This window comes from Onychostoma macrolepis, chromosome 03 (genome assembly GCF_012432095.1).
Source record: "Onychostoma macrolepis isolate SWU-2019 chromosome 03, ASM1243209v1, whole genome shotgun sequence".
Lineage (NCBI taxonomy): Eukaryota > Metazoa > Chordata > Actinopteri > Cypriniformes > Cyprinidae > Onychostoma > Onychostoma macrolepis.
In genome coordinates this window covers 49,654,025-49,677,349 of record NC_081157.1, presented here as the reverse complement: position 1 = coordinate 49,677,349, position 23,325 = coordinate 49,654,025, and the positions used below count along the sequence as shown (strand labels likewise).

Here is a 23,325-nt window from a genome sequence, read left to right as displayed (position 1 = left end):
TTTCCCATTACGAAGGAAGCACTGTCGCAAAGTAGGAGAATAGCGAGCAATGCAGCGTCTCGTCCCTTCTTCAGGGAACCAAGGTTACATATGTAACCAAGACAGTTTCACTACTAATATGTATTTTTCTTTGATGCTTAAATGTAATTTGCAGTACAGTGCCAAGCCTGTGCTGCGCCTCTGCAACTGCAGAACTGGAACACCGCGGGTTGGATGAACGGCCTTCTTTCCCTAGAAATTAAGCATGCCTGGAGCACAACACTTTCAAACGGAAACCATCACAGTGGCAAGAGTCAGACAGGCTGTTAATTGTGGCCTGAGCATGCCAAAGGCCCAAGCACTGCATGCACCTGTTATGAGTATGTCCTTCAGATGAGCACATTTTAGGAAATCCACAGTGTCCTCTTCAGATGAGTGATAACTGCTTTAAATGAGACATTTGAGAACATGAGAGTGCTTTAAAACAGGCTATCAGATGAAAGATAAATGCTTCCTGAAGGGAAATCTGACATGAAGTGAGGCATACATGATGGATAAGTGCCAACGGCTTGACGTGATGGTGTAAGGCCTTCAGACAATTGCCACATGGGGAGTTTCCAGTAGCTTGAGTGACACAGTGTGGAGGTGAACCTATAAAGGGAACTGCTTGAATTTGAGTGGATATTTACAAGATAATTACAAAAAGCAACACTTATCCATTATGCACTGGCATGGTGTCACTATATAGCATCTCTAGCAGTATTTAAACACTCAGTTGGCCCGATTAAAGGAAGTGAACCACCACAGGAAGGGTGGATAGTGTTTAAAGAAAGAGTTGAGAGCATATTATGAAGAGGAAGACTGACAGAAAGGGAAAGAGAAAAGAGAAGACTGACAGAAATTGAAAATGGCTAAGTTTCATTTGTGTCTGAGGGGGCTGATCATTCTCTTTTCACTTCTCACAGGTAAACACATGTCTACATGCTCTTTAAGAGTTCAGTTTATATTTGTATTTATTAATTTACAACATAATGATCACTGAAATGTCCCTGTGTTTCAGGTTCCAGTGGAGTGGATGAGGCTCATGTGTTCATCAGTTCTGGTGAAAATGTCCGTCTGTCCTGTAATAATGCTCTTCATGACTGCAAATCAACGACTTGGATCCAGACATTCAGGGACTGATGAACTGATTATTTTAGGGATGAAGAATAAAGACATGAACAGACACAAGAGACTGAGTCTGGGGTCTGACTGCTCTCTGAACATCAAGAACATCACAAAAGAAGATGATGTATCTTGCAGCTGCCAGCAATATGTTAATGGACAACAACGAGGAACAGATTCACGAGTTGATCTGCATGTTCTTCATGGTAATTTGCTCTCAGCACACTAGAGTGTGGATATAAGGTGGAGGAGCACCCTCACTGTTTGTCACACTGCAGAAACCCGTGTGTCTGTATGACTGTTGACCTTCTTTGCAAAGAATAAAACCTTTTTAAAGACTAAGAGTGAGTTTGTCTCTTATGCTGATGAATGTCAGTTAAAATTGCCCCGACAATTTGGAGTCAGAAGTGGGATTCCTTGGATGTGCCTTTTGGACCCTGCGAACGGACGGTGACTGATCATCCTGAACTCAAAGAAGTCACAGCCCTACCCTGACCAGATTGAAGGAAGAGGGACTGACCGCCCGGGGCCCGGAAGGGACACCACTGGAATCAATAAATGAACACAGGTGGCAACAGGACTCTCGAGTAAGAGACATATCAAAAGGAATTTGGGTTTTGAAATTAGAATTGGAATTATGTAAAGGGGGATAAACCATATTGGTAGGTCTGGCTCTGTGGAAGTCCGTAATCAAGGAGTCTCTAAGAAAGACTGATATTACATGGAGCACAGTTAAGAGGTTTTCTAAAAGAAATTGAAACTGGGCAACACAGTTAACATTTCTAAGAGGGGAAACTGAAACTGTGCGGGGTTAATCGAAGCTGCACGAAGCGCTCTGCCCGTCCGATTTTGGGATAGAGATCGGATCTGTTGGAGACGTCTTAACAGATTATAGGTGCTGAAAAGAAGCCCACAGAGAAGAAACAGCCAATATGGGGAAGTCCCAGAGCAAGCTCGCCAAATATGATACACCGGTATTTTGTCAAATGAAAAAATTATATGGCCAGAAATGCAAGCAAGATATGGGGAAATTAAGTATCATGATTTTCCAAAAGAGGGAACATTGAGTATCACAAGATTGAATGTAGTAAAAGAATCAGTCGAAGAGGGAAGCAAAAAACAGAAAGGTTGCAGTGTGAAACATATGTGTGATAAATGTGAGCAGGCGGTGAATTGTTGGATAGAGAACGCAGATAAGAGGGAAAGAAGAGCAAAAAGAATTAGCATGTAGAGCTGATAAGAAAAAGGAAAATGAAAAATGTGAAGAAAAAGTAATTGCATCACATAGACCTACTAACCGCTCTGATGCTTCTGTCTCTAAACATGCACCACCACCTTATCATCACTATCCTGTGGTGGAGCTGCGAGCCCCGAAAATCACCTCAACTGCTCTCCACCAAAAAGACCAACAGCACCGAATAGACTGAGACCTGAGATTGCACAAGCAGTGAAAACCAGCTACATTGAATGGAAAAACGGAGGACTGTCTGCCGTGTTGGCACATGCTTTGCACGCAGAAGAACTGCAGACGGCGAAGAAAGTAAGAGTTAAAGCAAAGACTGACAAAGATTTACAACTGGCCCTGGTGCAAGCTGTCTCGAGGCCTGGGGGCTATTCTGCGCAGCGAAATCAACAGAGAGGAGAGGGAAGAGGGAAAAGACAAGGGGTTGTTGGATCTGCGAAGCTGATGATCACGAGGTAAGAAAATGCACCAAATGCAGAATGTGCAAGAAGGATGGTCATTGGGCCAAGGACTGTCTGTCCAGAAAATCAGCAAAATCAAGAAGCAGACCGAAGTGAGGATGGTGGAGAGCAGGGAGGAGGGCCAGAGGGCAAGCAGCCGAGAGCAACTGAAAAGGGAAGTGAAACTTCTTTAACCACACACATACACTGATGCACACACTGCTCTCTGCAATGAAGAAAAAGCTTGTGTTTCTTTGTGTAATTCTGATTTGAATTATGAAAATTCTGATAAATGTTTAATGATGTACAAAAATTGAGCATTTAAGAAAATGCCTAAATACCCCATGCTGGTGGAGGGGATCATGATTGAGTTTTTAGCCGATTCTGGGGGTTCAAGGTCATCTATACGACCATGTGACTTGCCATGTCAACCGTCATTAACAAATAAAACAAATGCTATTTCTGCATCAGGGCATACAATTTTGAAAGATTTACAGTGCCTCTAAACTGTGAAACAGAAGGGGGCGAGTGCTGAATCATGCATTTGTTTATTCACCAAAATGCCCTGTGTCCATCCTGGGTCGAGATCATATGCAAACTAAATTTGATGCTAGTTGCGGACTCCTCGGGTGTCAGAGGGACAGAAGAGGGGGAGCAATGGTGCTGGTTGCAAGCAGAGCCTCGGTGGGCATATGAATGGCACATCATAAATCACGACTGGGCTGAAATGATGTGCGAACTGGCTGAAGGCCAGACCAAGCCATTTAACACAGAAATGTTGCCTGACAATTTACATGACACGTCACATGTCGTAGTGGAATCAGACAAACAGTATGAAAAAGACTGGCTTGAGGGGGAAAAAGGAGAAACTTTGAGTTGTGAGAAGATATTTTGGACAGAAAATAAGTGTGCTGTTTCAGTCAGCCTGACAGAAAAACAACTTCCTTTTTTCCTAACGCCAGAGTCTGTGCCTCACTTATCACTCTCCAAGGCCAAAGAGCAGACATGGACTGAGATGGGGGGGTGGCGTGCGCTGGTGTGAAACACAGCGAGAGTGTAGGAGCATTCATGTCAGAGTGTGTGGTGGCTTCCACCTTTTCTATGAAGAATCACTCTTGAAGTCTTGGGGTTTTGATGCCAGAAGATAGGCTTTATTTATCAGAGACAATGAAGCCGAGAGAACTCTGCAGAGTAATCTCTCTCGAATCTGTGTCCGTGGACTCTTTTATACAGTTTTTTGGCGTGTTCAATACATTTCATACATTGCCATTTTACCTTTTTTGGCTGTGTCTCCAGCCTGCCACCCAAAATCAGACAGGAGACCTTAATTTTATGCTCCGTGAAAGTAGGGGCCGCCTCATATATTTTGTGTAATGTCAAAACAGGACATGCAGCCTCAACATATGTCTGCATGTTCCATTCATGCAGGCCTCTACACACAGGCAGATACAAGATTATAATAGTTGGATAACTTGATACATAAATGACTTATATTTACATTGATTATACTTGATTATTTTATATTTTGATTAATAAAACTCTTCGTCAAATGCAAGCATGAAATTGAGGTAGAGAGAGATGTGGTGCCCATTGACAAAAACACAAAGAGAAATCACTGCATGGCAGACATTTGTGCTTCAGAAATTCACGCAGCTTTAGCAGATGTGCCATCCGAGCTGTGGACAAAGCATAAATATGATGTGGGATTGATTAAAAGATGTGAACCAGTTGTAATCACCCCAAAATCCAAAGATGGTCCAGGGGTACTGTGACAGCCCCACTCTTTATAACGAAGCACTTATGAAGTCTGGAACCTTTGACCTTGACAGCTGGAACTGCTTTGTTACAATACGTGGATGATATTTATCTGTGTGTGTGTGATGAAGCCACGTGTGTTGCGGACACTCTCCAGCAGCATCTGGCTCGAGAGGGCCACAAGGTCAGCTTGTCTAAACTGCAGTTTGTAAAACAAGAAGTTACATTTTTGGGCCATGTCATAACACCAAACAGCACATCCCTGTCTGACAAAAGAGTTCAAGGCATTAAAGGTGTACCAAAACCAATCACAAAGAAGCAAATGCTGTCATTTTTGGGAATGTGTTCATACTGTGGAACATTTATTCCAAATTATGCAATTCTTGAGCAGCCTCTGAGGGCCCTAACAATAGGGAAGGGGTTGAAGTCATGTGACAAAATTGAATGGACAGGGGAGGCAGAGGAGGCATTTGTGAACATGAAAGTTCAGCTGTCTCTGGCGCCAACTTTGGGCCTACCGGTACCAACTAAGCCTTTTGTTCAGATGGTGGATGAGAAAAATGGGTTTATGACTTCTGTGCTGTTGCAGCATCATGGTGATGAATTGAGACCTGTGGCTTATTTTTCAAGCAAACTAGATCCGGTTGCAGCAGGCCTGCCACACTGTCTGAGGGCGGTGGCTGCTGCTGAACAGGCCGTAATGGCATCTAGAGAATTTGTAGGTTACTCTGACCTAATATTATATGTGCCACACGTTGTGTCCATGATCCTGCAAGAACAGAAAACATTGCATTTATTGACGGCTCGTTGGTTACGATACCACACTATCTTGCTTGATATGCCGAATATCACTGTTAGACGATGCACAACCTTGAATGCTGCTACCAGTGGAAAGAGTACTGAAAAAATATACTCAAGTAGAAGTACCATTACTTTCCAAAAAATGTAGTGTGAGTAGAGTAAAAGTACTTGTCCAAAAAACTACTTGAGTAAGAGTAAAAGAGTAGCCTATTTAAAAGTACTCATGAGTATTGGGTAGTGAGTACTGAGCTGCGGATTCTACCCCCTCATAATAAACTCTGTACACTGCATTTTATACATTTAAAAAACGTTATCTTGAAGGATATCTATCATCCAGCAGTTTTAATTTTGACTGCCAACTCTTTACTCTTTATCATGTGTAAGGCCACGGAGACAGTATGCTGTTGTTGCACATAAAATATTAATGTTTAGAACAGTGCAAATACAAACACCATTAGAAACTCATAGTTCAGCATCACACACTATGATATGGGTTAAAATGAGAGCCCTTTTCTCTCCAAAACGGTGCAAGTTTTAACATTTTGCAATGAAGAATTAAGAATAACTAAACGTGATAATTTGTTACAATTTTAACAGAAATGCACATTGTTCTAGAATAATGGCATCATGTCATACCTTTTACACATTTACTCGAATTGTTATGCTGATAATACAATTTGTAAGGAAAAATGCATTAAATAGCGAAGTATTTCTGGGGAAACTTTTTCAAAAGAACACATGCAAACGCACGTCTCTTTGCTGAGCCGCGGCGGTCTCGGTGAATCAGCAGCAATCACAACTGAATGGAACAAAAAGTGTTGAACTTTAAAATTGTTTATGCACGAGCGCATGTGCTAAATGAAGGCAGATTGTATAAAATGGATCAAAAAAAAAAAAAAAAAGGTGTACCATACTTCTGACTACCCACACGACTGTGAAGGTAGCTGAGAGGGCAATGTGGATTCACGCCAACCACTGCAGGAAAGTTCCATCTGCACCTCAGGAGGAGGAACGGAGAGAGTAAGAGATCTGAGGCACATGCCAGGATCCTGTATAAACATCAAGAGCCTTTATCAGCGTGAGAGCAAGGTCAAGACTGAAAAGCAGTGTTGAAGCAGCCTGTGCACAAATTGGAGACTCTCATCCATCACAAACAGCGGCTATGGAGTGAATGGTATGAACTGAGATTTAAAAAAATATTAAAAAAGGAGTCAGGAAGTGCTGATAAAAGACTGTAACATCCCAGCTGTGCGCTCAAACGGAGCCCATAAATCAGAAACACGGTGTGAGGGAGGCTGAAGGGGCTACAGGACCACGAGTTGTGCAATTCATGCCTCATACACAGTGGCGGTTCTACATTGAATTACTCCCCGGGCGAGACCCCTCTGAGCGCCCCCATTCGAGAAAAAAAATTTGCACAAACAGTTTTACTATAACAATATAAGTGTAAGACAAGCTTATATTTCTCAATTGCACAAATCCTTCAACATGAAAAACACAATTCTGCACAAAACAGTATAAGTTATCAGAACTTAAATAAATATACTCTATATACATAATAAACACTCTGTGTTTATTTGGCACTCGACAATCAACAGATTTCCCATCCCCCAACACTGTCACTCACGACCAGAAGTCAAGACTAAGCCACAAAGTGAAAATAGCAGTATTCTTTAGTGATATGTTATTTACACAGTGCAAATAGCTTTAGATTCAATTTATTCTATGTTAAAATAAAATAAAAACATTATTAGAGAAAAACATTACTTATTGCTAAAATAGTGGTAATTATCTGCACTTCTGCATTGTAATACATTATAAAATAGTATGCAATAACTTATTGAGTGTAATTTTTTAATTTTATTTCTAATTATTAAATGGATGCCACCTTATTGGGACAAAAGCCCTCTCTACACCTACCCTAACCCTACCCGATACTTTGTTCAACTTTTTGATTATTTCCTTCATTTTTATTAAAAAATAAATGCTTTTCTGATGTGATTTGAAATTTAAAAAGGGAGAAAAAAAGTTCGCCAAAAGGCAGATTCGAACCCTGGTCGATCGTGTCGAAAGAAGTGTAACGCAAATTTTACCATCTGCACCACTGAATCTGATAACTAGTAATTGTTTTTTGCATATTTGACTATCCCAATCATACATTTGTGGGTGGAGTTAATCTAAATAGCCTCTGCCAGCAACATAGCTATTTGCACTTAAATAGACACTCCGATATTTTTTTTTTTTTATATTCCCAACAATTAAACAGTTGCCCACATGAAAAAAACACTTCCCGCGCCCCTGGGTGTGACTGACTTTAGCCCACTTGTCCCACTAATTTGAGAGAGGTGACCTGTCCCCCGCGGCCGCACCCCCCTCCCCTTTCCACTTCTCACACAGCTTCTGTGCTCGGTACCTTCTCAACAAGCAGGGGCGCCAATTTGCCAATTCCCCGCACAGTTATATGATAGATAATATGATAGATAACAGAAAACCGCTTAGCGGCGCAGATGATTTTTTTTTTTTCCAAGTGCTTGTGCCGCCCCCCACGTGTCATGAAAAAATGCCGCCCCGGGCGGCTGCCCCGTTCGCCCATGCCTAAAACCGCCACTGCTCATACATCCTGGGCAAACAACTGCACAGCTAACACTGCCAGCCGATGGAATGGAGCAAGCGAAACCGTGGCACCCATTTAGAATACCTGGACTGTGTGGAATGAAAGGTACGATATGCATATGGACTGTGCTGATAATTTGTTCAATCTCATTCTAGACTACTGAGCTGATACAGTAGGAGGGAGAAAATGACAGGCCAACTGCGAACATCTCATCAAATGATACCGAACATCATGTGGTATGCATAAGGAGATCAACCCTGACTACCGATGCATGGTAAGGGCGAGGACATTTTCACCGTAACGGAAGGATCAAATGTGAAGTTCAGTTGTAACCCGTATATGAGGAACTGTCCCTATTGTGGAAGACCAGCTTATGCAGGCAGGGAAGATTTCAAATGTGCACAGATCTACTTTTGCAGAGACCCGTGTGTATGGAGTGAAGTGAAAGCCTATGACCGACCTGCATCGTATGAGACAGACGAGAGATTTGGAGTGGCAAAGAACAACAGGAGAGGCCACAACAAGGACGGGATGACGGTCATGATAACAGGTGTAAGAGCTACAGACCAAGGCAAGTACTATTGTGGCATTGATAAGCTGCAGCTGTGTGGGTGTGTGGAGACAGAGCATATCACCATCTGCCAGAAAGAGGAAGGTCAGGATGTTGCTACTCAGCATTAATGAGTGTAGGAACATCTGTGTATTTACCGAGTAATGAGCCCAAGAGAGAGAGCAGAAAGAAAAGAAGTGTAAATATTCTACCAGGGGCTCTGCCAGATAGGTATAATGGGTATATGTTATCCAATCCTTGGACAACACCTGGAGCTAACACAGGGTGGTCAGTTTTTCCAGGGGTGGGAACTGCTGTAAGCATAAATAAGATCAATAGGTCAGCATGGACTGTGCTAGCTATGGCTAATAGCACTGAGAATCGTAGACTTAGAAATTAATTTTATATAATCAGTTATCAATGAATGATAAAAGGGGGGAATTGTTGAAGAAAAGTCATTTTATGCTAAGTTTCATATGTTTACGAGAATATGTAATGTAAAGCCTTTTTGGGTATGGCTGTGGAAGAGATGGGTCTGGGGCTTTTAGCCTAAGATGTATGGGTGACAAGAAAATCCATAGGGCAATATTGGGCTAAGAGCCAGATGAGTGGAAGACGGGAGACATGTATGTTTGTGACTTGAAGGGTGATCTAGGGCCCAAATATAAGGGAAATGGGCTTTTAAAGCATGATACAGTAGAATGTTAGTTACTTCCTCAGTGTATGGAAAAACGCAGCTGCGGAGAGTTTGTGATCTTGTAACCTTGAGTGCCTAGAGTGTGGATATAAGGTGGAGGAGCACCCTCGCCGTTTGTCACACTCTGCAGAAACCTGTGTGTCTGTATGACTGTTGACCTTCTTTGCAAAGAATAAAACCTTTTTAAAGACTAAGAGTGAGTTTGTGTCTCATGCTGATGAGAGTCAGTTAAAATTGCCCTGATAATTTCTCAGTTTTGATGAATAATTTGATGAATTATTATTATTATCATTATGATTAATATTATTATGGTTATTATTACTTCTAATAACATTTGTTGTCTCTATTATTATTATCTGTCTTTATTTATTTATTTTTATTTATTATTATTTTACACTACTTATATCTGTTATCAATCTATTATGATACTATTTCAGTTGTATGCTTCCTTCCCCAACCCTAGACACAATGATGCACGCACACACACACACACACACACACACACACACACACACGCTTGCTCACAGACATATGAATGCAAATACAGGAGTTAATCAGAAGGGACTTGTAATGTTGGCCATCAGTATGTTTCAGTATGTTTGTTTGTCCAAGTGTTTCTACATTTTGGCACATGTAAATATTGTCACCTTCTAAACTTAGGGGTTTTTTTTTTTTTTTTTTTGTTAGTTTTTTTTATTATTATTTTTTTATTTATTTAATTTTATTTTTTTCCTCTTATGTGTTATATGTTTGGTCCATGGGGTTATGTATTTGGTACATGTAAACATTGTCACATTCTTTACTGCATAATTAAAAAATAAATAAATAAAAATTGCCCAGACATGCTCGACATTAAAGGAAAACGCCACCGTATTTCTTCCCTCAATTTAGACGAGTTGATACGTACCTCTCCCATCTCAGTGCGTGCACTTAATCGCTGTAGCGCGCGGCGCCACTATGCTAGCGTTTTAATCAATGTTTTATTGATATTATATACAGATTGTGTAGATAACTTTAAAGTTTACTCTGCTCTTCTCCCAGTTTACCGGAGACTTACTTTAACGTGTTTCAGGAGGAGAGGATGAATTTACATGTTGTTAATCCCACAGCTGGGATTCAGCGCGAACAAACATGGCGGCACCCATCAACTGGTATAGATCAACTAACATGGTCATTATAAAAGTGTTTAAACAACCAAATACATTTACTTGCACATATTTCAGAATCGGAATATCAGATATTTCATAATATAGTGAGTATGTTTGTGAATATTAATACAAAAAAGTGGAAAAAATAAATAAAAGCAATCCATGTGTCATACAGCGCTATTGTGGCTGCGGTGTGTCACATGACAAGCATGACGCGTCGCCATGGAAACAATAAGGCTATAAGTTCTAAAATAACGGTCGCCTAAAAAAACTCACACCGAGGGCTCAGCTAGAATATTTTAAACTCACGTGCGAAAGGGTTAAAGAGTATAGTTTCGTTAAATCCAGCGGCCTGGTCGAAGGTTTAATGTGTGTTCGGTATTTTACTTGCGCTTCTGAATTTATCAGGATTTAGTTTCAATTTTAGTCTAACTCCGTGCTTGATCTGACTCCAATTTCAAGTGATCATTAAATTTAGACAATATTTATAATTAAACTGATCACAGATATCGATTGTACATTCATTTAGATATTTGATTATTCTGGAAATCCCATACTTTCAATTATTCGTTTATTAGGGACTCAATATCGCTTAGCAATTCACTCGGCCAACAGTGAACGTACAGACACAAACTCAGAGGGTGCAGAGTGGTTATAATACCTTTAAGTGAGCTGCGCCTGCATACTCATAACAAAAAGTGTATTTTTTTCCTATAACCACGAGAGCTACACCGTGTTAAGCCAGCGACAGTCAGAAATCCAAAGTCTCCTTCATGGTGCTCCCCGTGGTTCATCCATTAGTGCTTTGGTGTGATCTGTCCTGAACGCAGATTTGCGGAAATACCGCTACACATTAATCTACTTGAAAAAAATAACTTCAGAAGAGATCAGAATAAATCAAATATAACAATTTATTATTAGTCAGGTAAAGTTGTATCATGCCAATTACATAATGAAACAATTAGAAGCCAATTCAGGAAAGATAATGCAATTGTGAATCACATTGTAACCACGTGGCAACCCTGCTCCTGTACATAGAGACTGTGGCTATATGGGAAATATAGAGTTGACTCCAGCACTGAAATCGACTCTCGTTGTACGTTGACTCCAAAATCGCTGATGTCTTCACTGATTCTTAAAGCTCAAGTACCTGGCAGTTGAGTGCAGTATATCAGCAAAGAGAAAACTAAATTAAGCGAGGATCCATTTGCAGTGGTGCAGAAGCAGCACGGGCTCATTGTGCTTTGTTTGTAGTGAGCTATGATCCGTGGCTATTTACCTCCATTATTTTGATTTCAAATGATCCAAATGTTACTAAAAATGTTTTTTTAAAGCAAAGTGATTATCTTTTTACACAGTAATACAATCTTTCAGACTCACGTTTAAGCTCAAGATATTAAAATCACTTGTGCTTTAATCTGATTTATATATTATTTAGATGATCATCTAAATAGATGATCGTCTCATGCATTTTCTTTTGCATTACATACAATCCTGCTGGTCATAAAGAACTTTGTTTTTCTAAACGAGTGCCATCTATGTTGCCATAGGCTATTTTTTTAAAAGGGTACTTTTTCCTTGCTTTACTCCAATAGCTAAAAAGCCATGTTAACTGTAAAAAACAGACTTATTTGCATTTATGGTGTAATTAACACCTTTCGTATCAATCCATGTTCATTTTTACCATGAGCAATGCGCTGTCACTTTAATTCAGCATGTGCAGCACAGCAAAAATAAGACTTGTGCGGAAACTCTTGGCAAACGATCACTGCGATGATAAACAAATAAATTAGTTTACATTCGTATGTATATATATATATATATGTGTCAATTTTTCAAAATTGAGATTTATGGATCATCTGAAAGCTGAATAAATAAGCTTTGTTAGGATCTGACGATATTTGGCTGAGATACAACTATTTGAAAATCTGGAATCTGAGGGTGCAAAAAAATCAAAATATTGAGAAAATCACCTTTAAAGTTGTCCAAATGAAGTTCTTAGCAATGCATATTACTAATCAAAAATTACGTTTTGATACATTTACGGTAAGAAATTTACAAAATATATTAATGGAACATGATCTTTACTTAATATCCTAATGATTTTTGGCATAAAAGAAAAATCAGTAATTTTGACCCATAAAATGTATTTTTGGCTATTGCTACAAATATACCCCAGCGACTTAAGACTGTTTTTTTGGTCCAGGGTCACACATATATATATATATATATTTTTTTTGTAATATCAACGCTGTTTAAGACAATATAGTGCCATCCCCTGACCATTATAATGTGACAAATTCATTAAAGAATATTTCATTTATTTCGTTTTAATTTTTTCATTTGTATCTTTGTTCTACTATATTAATCTATTTTTGTAATGTTGATTTACTCACCTACAAAATCACTCAAAATTTTTTTTTTTTTTATATCGCAATATATATAGCAGAAAAACAAAATATCGCAATGTGAGTTTTTCCCAATATCCTGCAGCCCTAGTACATACAAGTATTCTGGTGATGAAAATAGTTTTGGGCACACTGTATGTGGACCCTTGTATATCTGTAAAGCATCTCTCATATCTGTATTCTTGATAAGCACCAAAGCAAATACAAAAACATGAACAGCTGTTTGAAGACATGAAGATACTGTTTGTTGTTTTTCTTCTTAAAAAGGAGTCAGAAACAGAAAGTTTTCCATGAGCGCTACCAACTGTCAGAGAGTGAATGTGCATTTACTGTTGTTTTTTGCATTGGTCTGACCAGACAAATCTCATGTGAAAATTGGACTGAATTCTTGTTACGAACAGTCATGTTGGTGTGAACAAGACTTAACAGATATCAATCAACCAACAGCCTCTCGCTCATCATGACTGTTGGGTTTCTCCACTGCATGGATCTTCATGTGTATCTTCAGGTGACTTTTACAAGCAAAACTGGTTCAGCACTGATCACACGTGTGCGGCTTCTCTCTGCTGTGGATCATCTCATGTTTTTTCAGAGTTGTTGGCCAACTGAATCTCTTGTCACAGTGTGAACACTTGCAAGGTTTTTCTCCAGTGTGCACCCTCTCATGCAGTTTTAAATGGCTCACTGAAATAAAAGTCTTGTCACACTCAAAGCACATATAATCTCTCACACCAGTATGAATTTTCTCATGTCTATGTAAACTTTGCAGCAGAGAAAAACTCTTTCCACATTCAGAACATGAATATGGCTTCTCCTTCTTATGAATGGTCAGGTGTTTCTTCAGGTTTGATGCCAAGAAAAATGTTTTGTTGCACTGATCACATGTGAACGGCTTCTCTCCGGTGTGGATTCTCATGTGTGATTTAAGATTTTTTTTAATTGAGAATCTCTTTTCACACTGTTCACACATGAACGGCTTCTCTCCGGTGTGGATCCTCATGTGAAGATCAAGACTTGCTTTGATTCTGAATCTCTTCCCACATTGATCACATGCATATGGCTTCTCTCCGGTGTGGATTCTCATGTGAATTTGAAGTCTAGTTTTAATTGAGAATCTCTTTTCACACTGATCACACGCGAACGGCTTCTCTCCGGTGTGGATCATCATGTGAATCTTAAGGTACGCTGAATCTGTGAAACTCTTCCCACATTGATCACATGCATAAGGCTTCTCTCCAGTGTGGATCCTCATGTGGTTCTTAAGGTGTGTTTTTTCTTTGAAGCTATTCCCGCACTGATCACATGTGAACGGTTTCTCTCCGGTGTGGATTTTCATGTGTCTTTTATGTTTTGAAGAGTCCACAAAACTCTTTCCACACTGATCACACTTGAACGGCTTCAGTCCTGTATGAGCTGTCAAGTGATGCTCAAGGCTTCGTTTGTTTGAGAATGTCTTTTCACACTGATCACACATGAACGGCTTCTCTCCGGTGTGGATCATCATGTGCTGCCTAAGATGTATTTTTTGTGTGAAACTCTTCCCACACTTTTCGCAGGTGAAAGGCTTTTCTCCAGTGTGTACTCTCATGTGAAGCTTAAGACTTGGTTCACGTGAGAAACTCTTCTCACATTGATAACATGCATAAGGCTTCTCTCCAGTGTGGATCCTCATGTGCTTCTTAAGGTCTGTTTTTTCTCTGAAGCTATTCCCGCATTGAACACACATGTGCGGCTTCTCTCCGGTGTGAATTCTTATGTGTACCCTAAGGTTTGCTGATTGTGTGAAGCTCTTCCCGCATTGATCACATGTGAACGGCTTCTCTCCAGTGTGAACTCTCATGTGAAGCTCAAGATTATATTTCCTTGAGAAACTCATTCTACACTGATTACAGGTTAAAGTTTTCTTGCATCTTCTTTTCTTTAAAAAGGTATTTTTAGTCTTTGAGTGACTCAAAGGTTTTTCTCCAGGTTTGTCATGATGTTCCTCCTCCACTTCACTCAGTTCTTCACTCTCCTCGTCCTCTTCCATCAGTGCTGAAATGGAAAAAATAAATAAATAAATTTAAAAAAAATAATAATATTTTTTTTTTTCTCAGGACTTCAAAATAATTTGAAGAGAAATATGAAGTGAAAATACATAAAAGTAAGCCCTGATGTATAGGGGTATCCCCGACTAAGGATTTTCATAGTCGAATCGGAATTTTCGAATCTTGCTGATAGTCGATTCATATGTTTGGGGGCGGGGCCAAACACATTACCAAGAGTCAAGTGACATTCGACAGTCATAATTACTGACGTTAACATGCAGGGAAAATGTGTGACGGACGCCTCACAGATACAAACGGAGTTGTAGGACCTCATGCAAACAGAAACACCAAGATTTGTGTTTAACAGCACAAATCCTTAAAAGGAGTCCTCTGTAGACATCTGCGGTCATGAGACTAGTTAACGATTAATCTCAGACCACGGTTTGAGCCGTTTCCTGTCAGCGTCTTCTCATCGGTGATAATGACTAACTTAATCAGGAAAAACAAAGCTCCTTTGTTTTAAAGAACTGCAAGAGTCTTTCCTGCAACCCGTGGAGCAACCGCGTGATTGTCAAGATATAAAGATCCATACATTTCGAACAGGAAAAGGGCCATTAAAAGGAACTTAAAGCCTCAGGCCGTCAAGACCACGAGATCTGTAACATGGCTCCCGCGTGCTCGGTCTCCAACTTTGCTCAGGCAACAAAAGAAACACTTACACAAATGATCGCTAAAGACAATCATTTATTTCCATTGCCATCGATGCAAGTGTATGAACAAATAACATGTTTGATGTCTTACATATATGCTTGATGTTTATGTTATGCGTGGTGTGATATTTCGATCTTTACCTTATAACTTTCTTTTGAATAGTGCCATGTATAGTATCATATTAGAGAGTATGTCAAATGCAGGAAGTTGGAATTAATGTTATGTTGATGTTTAAGTTCATATGAAGGGTGAATACTTTTATAACCATTTATTAGAAATATCACTCACATGATGGACGAAGCATTATGTTAATATATGCACGGAAAGAAGCCGTGCTGGGCGTGGCCTCGCCCTGTACAGACGATCTGGTTGGAAGATACCTTTAGTGGGTGGACAGAATCCAGCCCGTTAAAACTACGTGACACAAAGCTCACGGAGAGTTGTTTTTCTAAAATGAACGAGAGCTTCTAAAGATGAACTGAGCTGCAAGAAAGGAACGGGGGCTGCTGCTGCTGACAACTGGGCCGCTGGAAAACTTTGCTGCTGGAAAGCCTACAGCCTTAACATCAGGTTGACCATCCAAGACTTTCACTATCAACTTCTGACAAAGGAACTTGCAAAGCCTGCAGCATAAGGACTTCAAAGCCTTGCCAGTTTCGCGCAGCCAGGAAGCCACCAATCCAAAAGGATTCCCCGTGTGACGTCACGCAACAAAGACACCGCAGCTCCGGGATTCCCTCAAACAACCATACAGAGCCAGCTCAGCCTTCAAGTCAACGTAACGCAAGTAAAACAAACAAAAACATCTCTATTTGCTGAGCTGATGTGCAGTAATCTTTAAGAGTAAAGTCAAAGCCTCTGTTTGTGACTCCATCAGGTCTTAGAACCGTAAACTGTCTTCAAATCGCAACCCTCTTGCCGAACGTGTGTATGTGTATGTTTTTGTGTTAGTATTGTATCATAGAATAGTAAATAAACTCTTGTTTCATTTATGAGGAATGGTTTGGTGCTGTGTTTTTCAAGTTTTAAACTATTTGCCGAAGATCTTGTTACCTGTTGCTGAAAATTACCCAACAAATTCTGTATTATTATCGTGGCCACGAAATAAACAGAATTGCTAAAAATACTGGTTTAATGCTCGCTGGCTCGAGTCGTTAAGAAAGTATAAATTATATGTTTTGATTAATATCAATTAATCTATACATTTTGATTAATATCAATTAATCCGATCAAAATATTGGATTTCTACGATTTGATTCCCTAAAGCTAAAATTCAAATTAAAAGCTTCAATAAAGAGCTAAAGTTATTACAGAGTGAATAATGTTTTATGTTTTGATTAAAAGATAGGTGACATTAAATGTCAGCGAAACCCTAAGAATTCACAAATTTTTTTTTTTTACAATAGTGCTCTCATTATAACGTTATGTACAGTATATGACAATTATTAATGTTCTGCATTTCTGTTTTGAGCTGCAGGTGCTGAAGAGGACCAGTAGAATGAAGCATTTGATAGCAGGTTTTTAATCAATGGGATTTAATTCATTTTTCTCATATAGAATACGCTTCATTATTTATACAACATAACGTTAATATAACAACTTATAGGCTATCTGCAAAAAACGCCCCGATGGATGAACGTGTCTGCGTGGCTCTGAACGAACTCCTTTTGTGGACGCGTTCTTAACACAACAACGTGCAGAAACACGGCAACTAAATTCACAGCATTTTATTATAATACTGTTCTCATTATAATGTTATGTGTATATGACAGTGCCAGTCATAGTTATTACTATTCTGTATAGCTGTTTGTCCTGCGTGCTAAAGAGATAATCACCTACAATGAAGCACTTTACTGCATCGACTCAACCAAATGCATCTTATATGAGATAAATAATATATACACGATATATATAAACCGGCTGAAATGTTTTGAAATCACCTGTATCCTACCTGATCAAAAAAAATCCAGTCTTTCACTCTGCGTCAGTTTGTGTGTCAGTTTGAGTCTTGTTAAAGTTTTAAATCCTTGCCGCCAAAATACTCCTCTGTCGGTCACGGATTATGGAAAGTGAAAATTAAATCTATAGGGGTGGTTGGATTTATTCACGCACGTTAAAATATTTATTTAAAGCTTTTTTCTTTTCAGATTCTTATTTAAAGCATTATCATTAATAGGCTGTATACTAATTTATTGGGAGAAAACCGGTAGTTATATGTGAAATCAGACATTGAGCACCCCCATATAGCCAAAATGGCATGATCATAACACCCCGCGAATATTCGACTGTGAGATTGGGAGTCGAATCAGGCAATCAGATTTGCTTTTACCTAGTAACAGAAGGATTTGATGAATTATACATATGAAGAACCAATCATATTGGATAAAATATGTCTCAGACATGTGCAGTGTAAATAAGGGGTTATCCGAGATTTAATGGCAAGGAAAAGTCCCTTATTCAAGTATTGTGTAGTCCATGCTTGTGTAAGGTGGGGTGGGTTTTTTTTATATGAGGTGGGGTTTTTTAGGTTATAGTACATTTAATGAATAATCATGTGACTTCAAAACCTGTTTCCATTGCAGTTTTGTGAAATATTCCTTTATCAAATTGCTTGAAAAACCACTTCATGTGAGCGTAAAAACGCGATATAAGGCGTATTTTCAATTTGCAATTTCAATTTGCGCAATTTGAAAGGTAATGAAAACGCAGCTAGTGTTCATAGGGGTGAGACGCCATCTGTCCATTTGGAGTTGCGCAAGAGGATAAATTGGTAAGCATTAATTAGGAGATGCTCCAGGTAACCTTAAGTCAGGTGCATAGGTGAATTCTGTGGGATTACAAATTTAAGAATCTGTTCAAGATCTGCTGATCCTATATCCTGACATAACATCATATGAAAAACGAAGGTGGTCTACATTGTATTCAGTATTTAATTTGAACATAATTGCATCCGTTTACAGATTAGATCCAGTATAGTTTCTAGTGAGGGAGTTCTGCTGGTCTCTGGTTTTCCAACTGAGAGTTAAAGACATGTGAATTTTTACACATCCTTAGCTATCATGGCCAACTGCAGCCTAAACCATTTGGGTACTGTTATCTTTGGGGAGTAGGTTTGCTGAAACTCACAGTCGGGGGTTGATTTCCTGTATTGTCTTTAGATCTTTTGTTTAAGTGGTCAATTATGAGGCTGTGTAAGGTCAACACCTTTAAGGACTGCCCACCAAATACCTATAAAATACAATGTATCACTGCCATAGTTAGACTTTTGATAACTGCAGTGCCACACAGCACGTTCTCAATAAAGTATTCAGCTGAAGATACCCAAGAGTCTCCTGGTCTTCGCTTCTGAGTTTCCAACAATTTCTACCACAATCTTCAGATTATTTTTTAAACATTAACTATAACTATGAATAACTATTATAATAATTTATGAGAAATACACGTACAACCTTATCAGTAACTATAAATCTGGGCCCGTGTATATACAATTTTTCAGAAATGCTCTTAAGAAAAATTGTCGAGAATAATTGTTAGCTTAAATTCTTAGTGAAAAGCAGGACTTGTCTAAGAGTAGGAGACTTTTATAAAGAAGCTAAAAGCAACTTTTATCAATGTCTAAGACTGATTCTTAAGCACTGACTGAAGTGGCACCTAAGTGTTGTGTTATCTAAACCTGATGAAGTGTTTGGATCTTTATAACATGAATGTTTTTCAGCATCATGAAAGAACAAAGAATCAAAAATAAACACCAACCTGTTTGTTCTTCGGTGTGTTTCATTCTGCAGGGTCTTTCCAGATTTCAGCTCTTCCTGATGCTTTGAGGCTCGTCTTCACGTAAACTGATGGGAATATTACAGCATTTATTGGGGAACTGCAGAGGGAGGAGCTTCACTGATGACTTGATTACAGTGGGAGGAGCTTCACTGATGATGTGATTACAGTGGGAGGAGCTTCACTGATGATGTGATTACAGTGGGAGGAGCTTCACTGATGATGTGCTTATAGTGGGAGGAGCTTCACTGATGATGTGATTGCAGTGGGAGGGACTGATCTGCCAAAATCAAAAATGTATCAGTAACTGAGTTTGTTTTTATACTCATGGTCAACAGACTATAAATAATGTAATGCCAATTCTTGCAAATATATCGTCTGATGATTCAGTCTCTCTAAAACCCTGTTTAGATTAGCCAGATGATTAGCCAGATGGTGCTGTGTTTTGATTGGTCTACCGCTTTGTCAGAAACAAAATGAACCATAACTGAATTTCAGCTCCAGACACTTCCGAAAGCTCAGCAATTGTACACATTGACAATAAAGATGGTACTGGTTTTGCCATATCAGAGCGTGAGTCCAATGATGAAACATCAGAAGAACTTGTTATTCAAGCCAAAACTCATCATCTCAGGGAGAACTTGAGCAGGACATTTCTAAGTGTTTTTACTCCTGCATTATGAGATTTTGCAACAGTTGATGACTGATTAAAAAAAGGAAAGAAAAGGACGAGACATAATTTGTGCTTGAATTTCACCCATGCAAGCAGAGGCGTCATTGCCCATTCACATGCCCACTCAGATTTATGAGCAAAGTGGATTTTAAAATGCAGCTTCCAAAAGACAAAAATTGTACTTATATTTATTTATACATATAAATATAGAAAATAATATAATGTAAATTCAGCCAAATAAAAAAAAAACTAAAAAAAAAACTGTATGAATAAAAAAAAGCATGAACACAGAATTTTGATAACACCAATCATCAATAACTAGAGGTAAATAACTTCACTAGCACACATAATATCTAAATAGACTTTCTAATAACTATATTCATAGCACTAAAGTAATTAAATGACTAACATGTTATAGTTTTATATGAGCAGAAACTGACAGTGCACATAAAATCTTTAAACAGAAAGACTACCATGAAGTAAAATGTTATTGTTTCTAGTGTTATAAATGTTCACATTAATGTTTAGATGTAAAATGTCCCATGTGGCTCAATATGATTTTTTTTTTTTATCAGTATCTGTATTAGAGTGCAGTAAAGTTAGTTTTAGGTTCGATATTGTGGAAGAAAATTCATTTTATGCTAACTTTTATAGTAGCTAAGAACTTCACTTAGATTTTTTTGCACCCTCAGATTTTCAGATAGTTGTATCTCTACCACCTCCTATCCTAACAAACCATACATCAATGGAAAGCTTATTTATTCAGCTTTCAGATGATTTATAAATTGACCTTATGACTGATTTTGTGGTCCAGGGTCACAAATGAGTACAAAATGTTCTTTTTTGTTTTCAACAAATTGTGGTGGCTTCTGCCGCTGCTATCAGAAATCACTCTCGAAATCTTGAGATTTTGACACCAGAAGATAGACTTTATTATCAGAGATAAATGTAGCCGAGAGAATCTCTAGAGTCTGTGTCTGCACACTCTTATTATAGTTTGTCCTTAAGGTGTGTTCAACACATTTCATACACAGTCCTTCTACCCCCATACAATGTACACATTTTACTCTCCTGCAGGCCTCCTTTCACACAGGAAACACATTCATAATAGTAGATTATAAACATTTGTATTGATTGTCAATGTCAGGTCTACGACGGCGTTTTAGTGCTACGTTAAAAAAAACATCTAAGATTACGAGATTAAAGTCGTAATGTTTCGAGAATAAAGTTATAGAACATTAATTTTAACCTTAAATTTCACTCCCTACACATTTGTAAACATGCCTCAGAGTGTGACATCATATCACGAAAGTTGCAGTGTCTGTAGATGCAAATTAAAAAAATAAATAAATATAAAGTTTTTAGTAAAATTAATTAAATATCAGTCTGAATGTTGGTGTAAAAATATGGCAGTTTTGTACTTTTATGTTAATATCACATTAGATAATTTTGTCAATGTAGAAGAATTAATCGAGTATAATCAATGTGAATATAACTATACATATGAGTTATTCTACTATTATAGTCATGCATTTAACTGTGTGTGCTCAAATATGAAGAGCTGCTATTAATTATAACAAAATGACTTAAACAGTGAATGACTGTACAAGGCGAATTAGGTGTATACAAAGTATAAATCTTTATTCAGATTTCAGAATGAGGACTTTGTCATTTGTAATACATATGTTAAGGATTTTGTCTGTCCGATGTTTATCATGTTCATCTGATGTACGCTACTGTAATGCATGCACATAACTTTTTAATAAAGAGGGGTAATTCCCGACATTAAACAAATAACATTTTACATGCTCAGGACGTTTACATTGCATTCATATGTACAAGGATACATAAGCTATTAAAACACTGACTTGTTTGGAGATATTTTCTCATTAAAATCATACAATTTCCTATTAATTCAATAGAATGTATGGGAATAATGGGGAATACTAATACAGCAGCGCTGCGGCTTCACTTTTATGATTTCATGAGCAATCCAGTTCTCTATTATTGATCAGTGGGCCTGAATGATATGTATTGTTTATGGAAACCTGTATAAAGAGTGTGCAGGCACAGACTGTAGAGAGTCTCTGCAGAGTCTCTCGGCTTCATTGTCTCTGATAATAAAGTCTATCTTCTGGCGTCAAAACCTCAAGACTTCGAGAGTGATTTTTCATAGCAGTGGCAGAAGTCACCACATCATTAATCAAATATATTTAATGTGTAATTTGTCTATAACGTTTTAATAATAATAATTGGAAGATCAGTGTACCACATTCATGAGAAGTTTCAGGAACATATAATTAATTTCTAAAAATGCATGATAAAAGTGATCATAATGTTTTACATCAGTTGCATACTTTGTTACATCAGGGCTCACTTTTTGTCCTATCACTTCATAAATCTCTCTTTGAATTATTTCAATGCATTGGTAATAAACGTAAGCTTTTTAATTTAATTGCAGAGCTGATGGAAGAGAACGATGAGAGTGAAGAGCTGAGTGAAGTGGAGGAGAAACATCATGAAATGAATGTCTTTTTAAAGAATACATTTTTAAAGAAAAGGATAGCCAATAAATATTTCACCTGCACTCAGTGTGGAAAGAGTTTGACAAGCAAACATAGTCTTGAGATTCACATGAGGATCCACGCTGGAGAAAGACCATTCACATGCAATCAATGTGGGAAGAGTTTCGCAAGCAAACCAAATCTTAAGCTTCACTTAAGAGTTCACACTGGAAAGAAACTGTTCAGCTGCGAACAGTGTGGGAAAAGTTTCATGCAATCATCACACCTTAAGAGACACATGAAAATCCACACAGGAGAGAAGCCGTTCACATGTGATCAGTGTGGAAAGAGATTCCCACACAAAGACAATCTTAAGATTCACATGAGGATCCACACTGGAGTGAAGCTGTTCACATGCGATCAATGCCGCAAAACATTTACTGGGGAGTCAGGCCTGAAGACACACCTGAAAGTTCATACAAAGGAGAAGCTACATTCATGTTCTGTATGTGGAAAGAGTTTTTCACTGCTGCCATATTTACATAAACATGAGAAAATTCATACTGGTGTACGAGCTCATATGTGCTTTGAGTGTGAGAAGACTTTTACTTCACCATACTGTTAAATTAAAACGGCATCAGATTATTCACTCTGTAGAAAAACCTTACAAGTGTTCACACTGTGACAAGAGATTCAGTCAGTCAACAAATATGAAAACACATGAGGCGATCCACAGCGGCGAGAAGCCACACATGTGTGATCAGTGTGGAAAGAGTTTCGCTATTAAAAGTCACCTGAAACGACATGTGAGGACTCATGCAGTGGAGAGACCAGATCACC

General features: G+C 38.5%; 1 protein-coding gene across 1 annotated transcript in view; it reads right to left on the bottom strand.

Moving 5' to 3' along the window:
* Window positions 1–11,189: 11,189 nt before the first annotated feature.
* The window catches only part of LOC131536091 (gastrula zinc finger protein XlCGF57.1-like), a 77,646-nt gene continuing 65,510 nt past the window's right edge, over window positions 11,190–23,325 (bottom strand). The window contains exons 8-9 of the mRNA XM_058768779.1: window positions 19,291–19,588; window positions 11,190–14,833 (exon numbers count right to left, since the gene is read on the bottom strand). Coding sequence (XP_058624762.1) covers window positions 13,332–14,833; window positions 19,291–19,315 — 1,527 coding nt within the window. The 5' untranslated portion in view covers window positions 19,316–19,588 and the 3' untranslated portion in view covers window positions 11,190–13,331. The remainder of the gene's footprint in view (window positions 14,834–19,290; window positions 19,589–23,325) is intronic.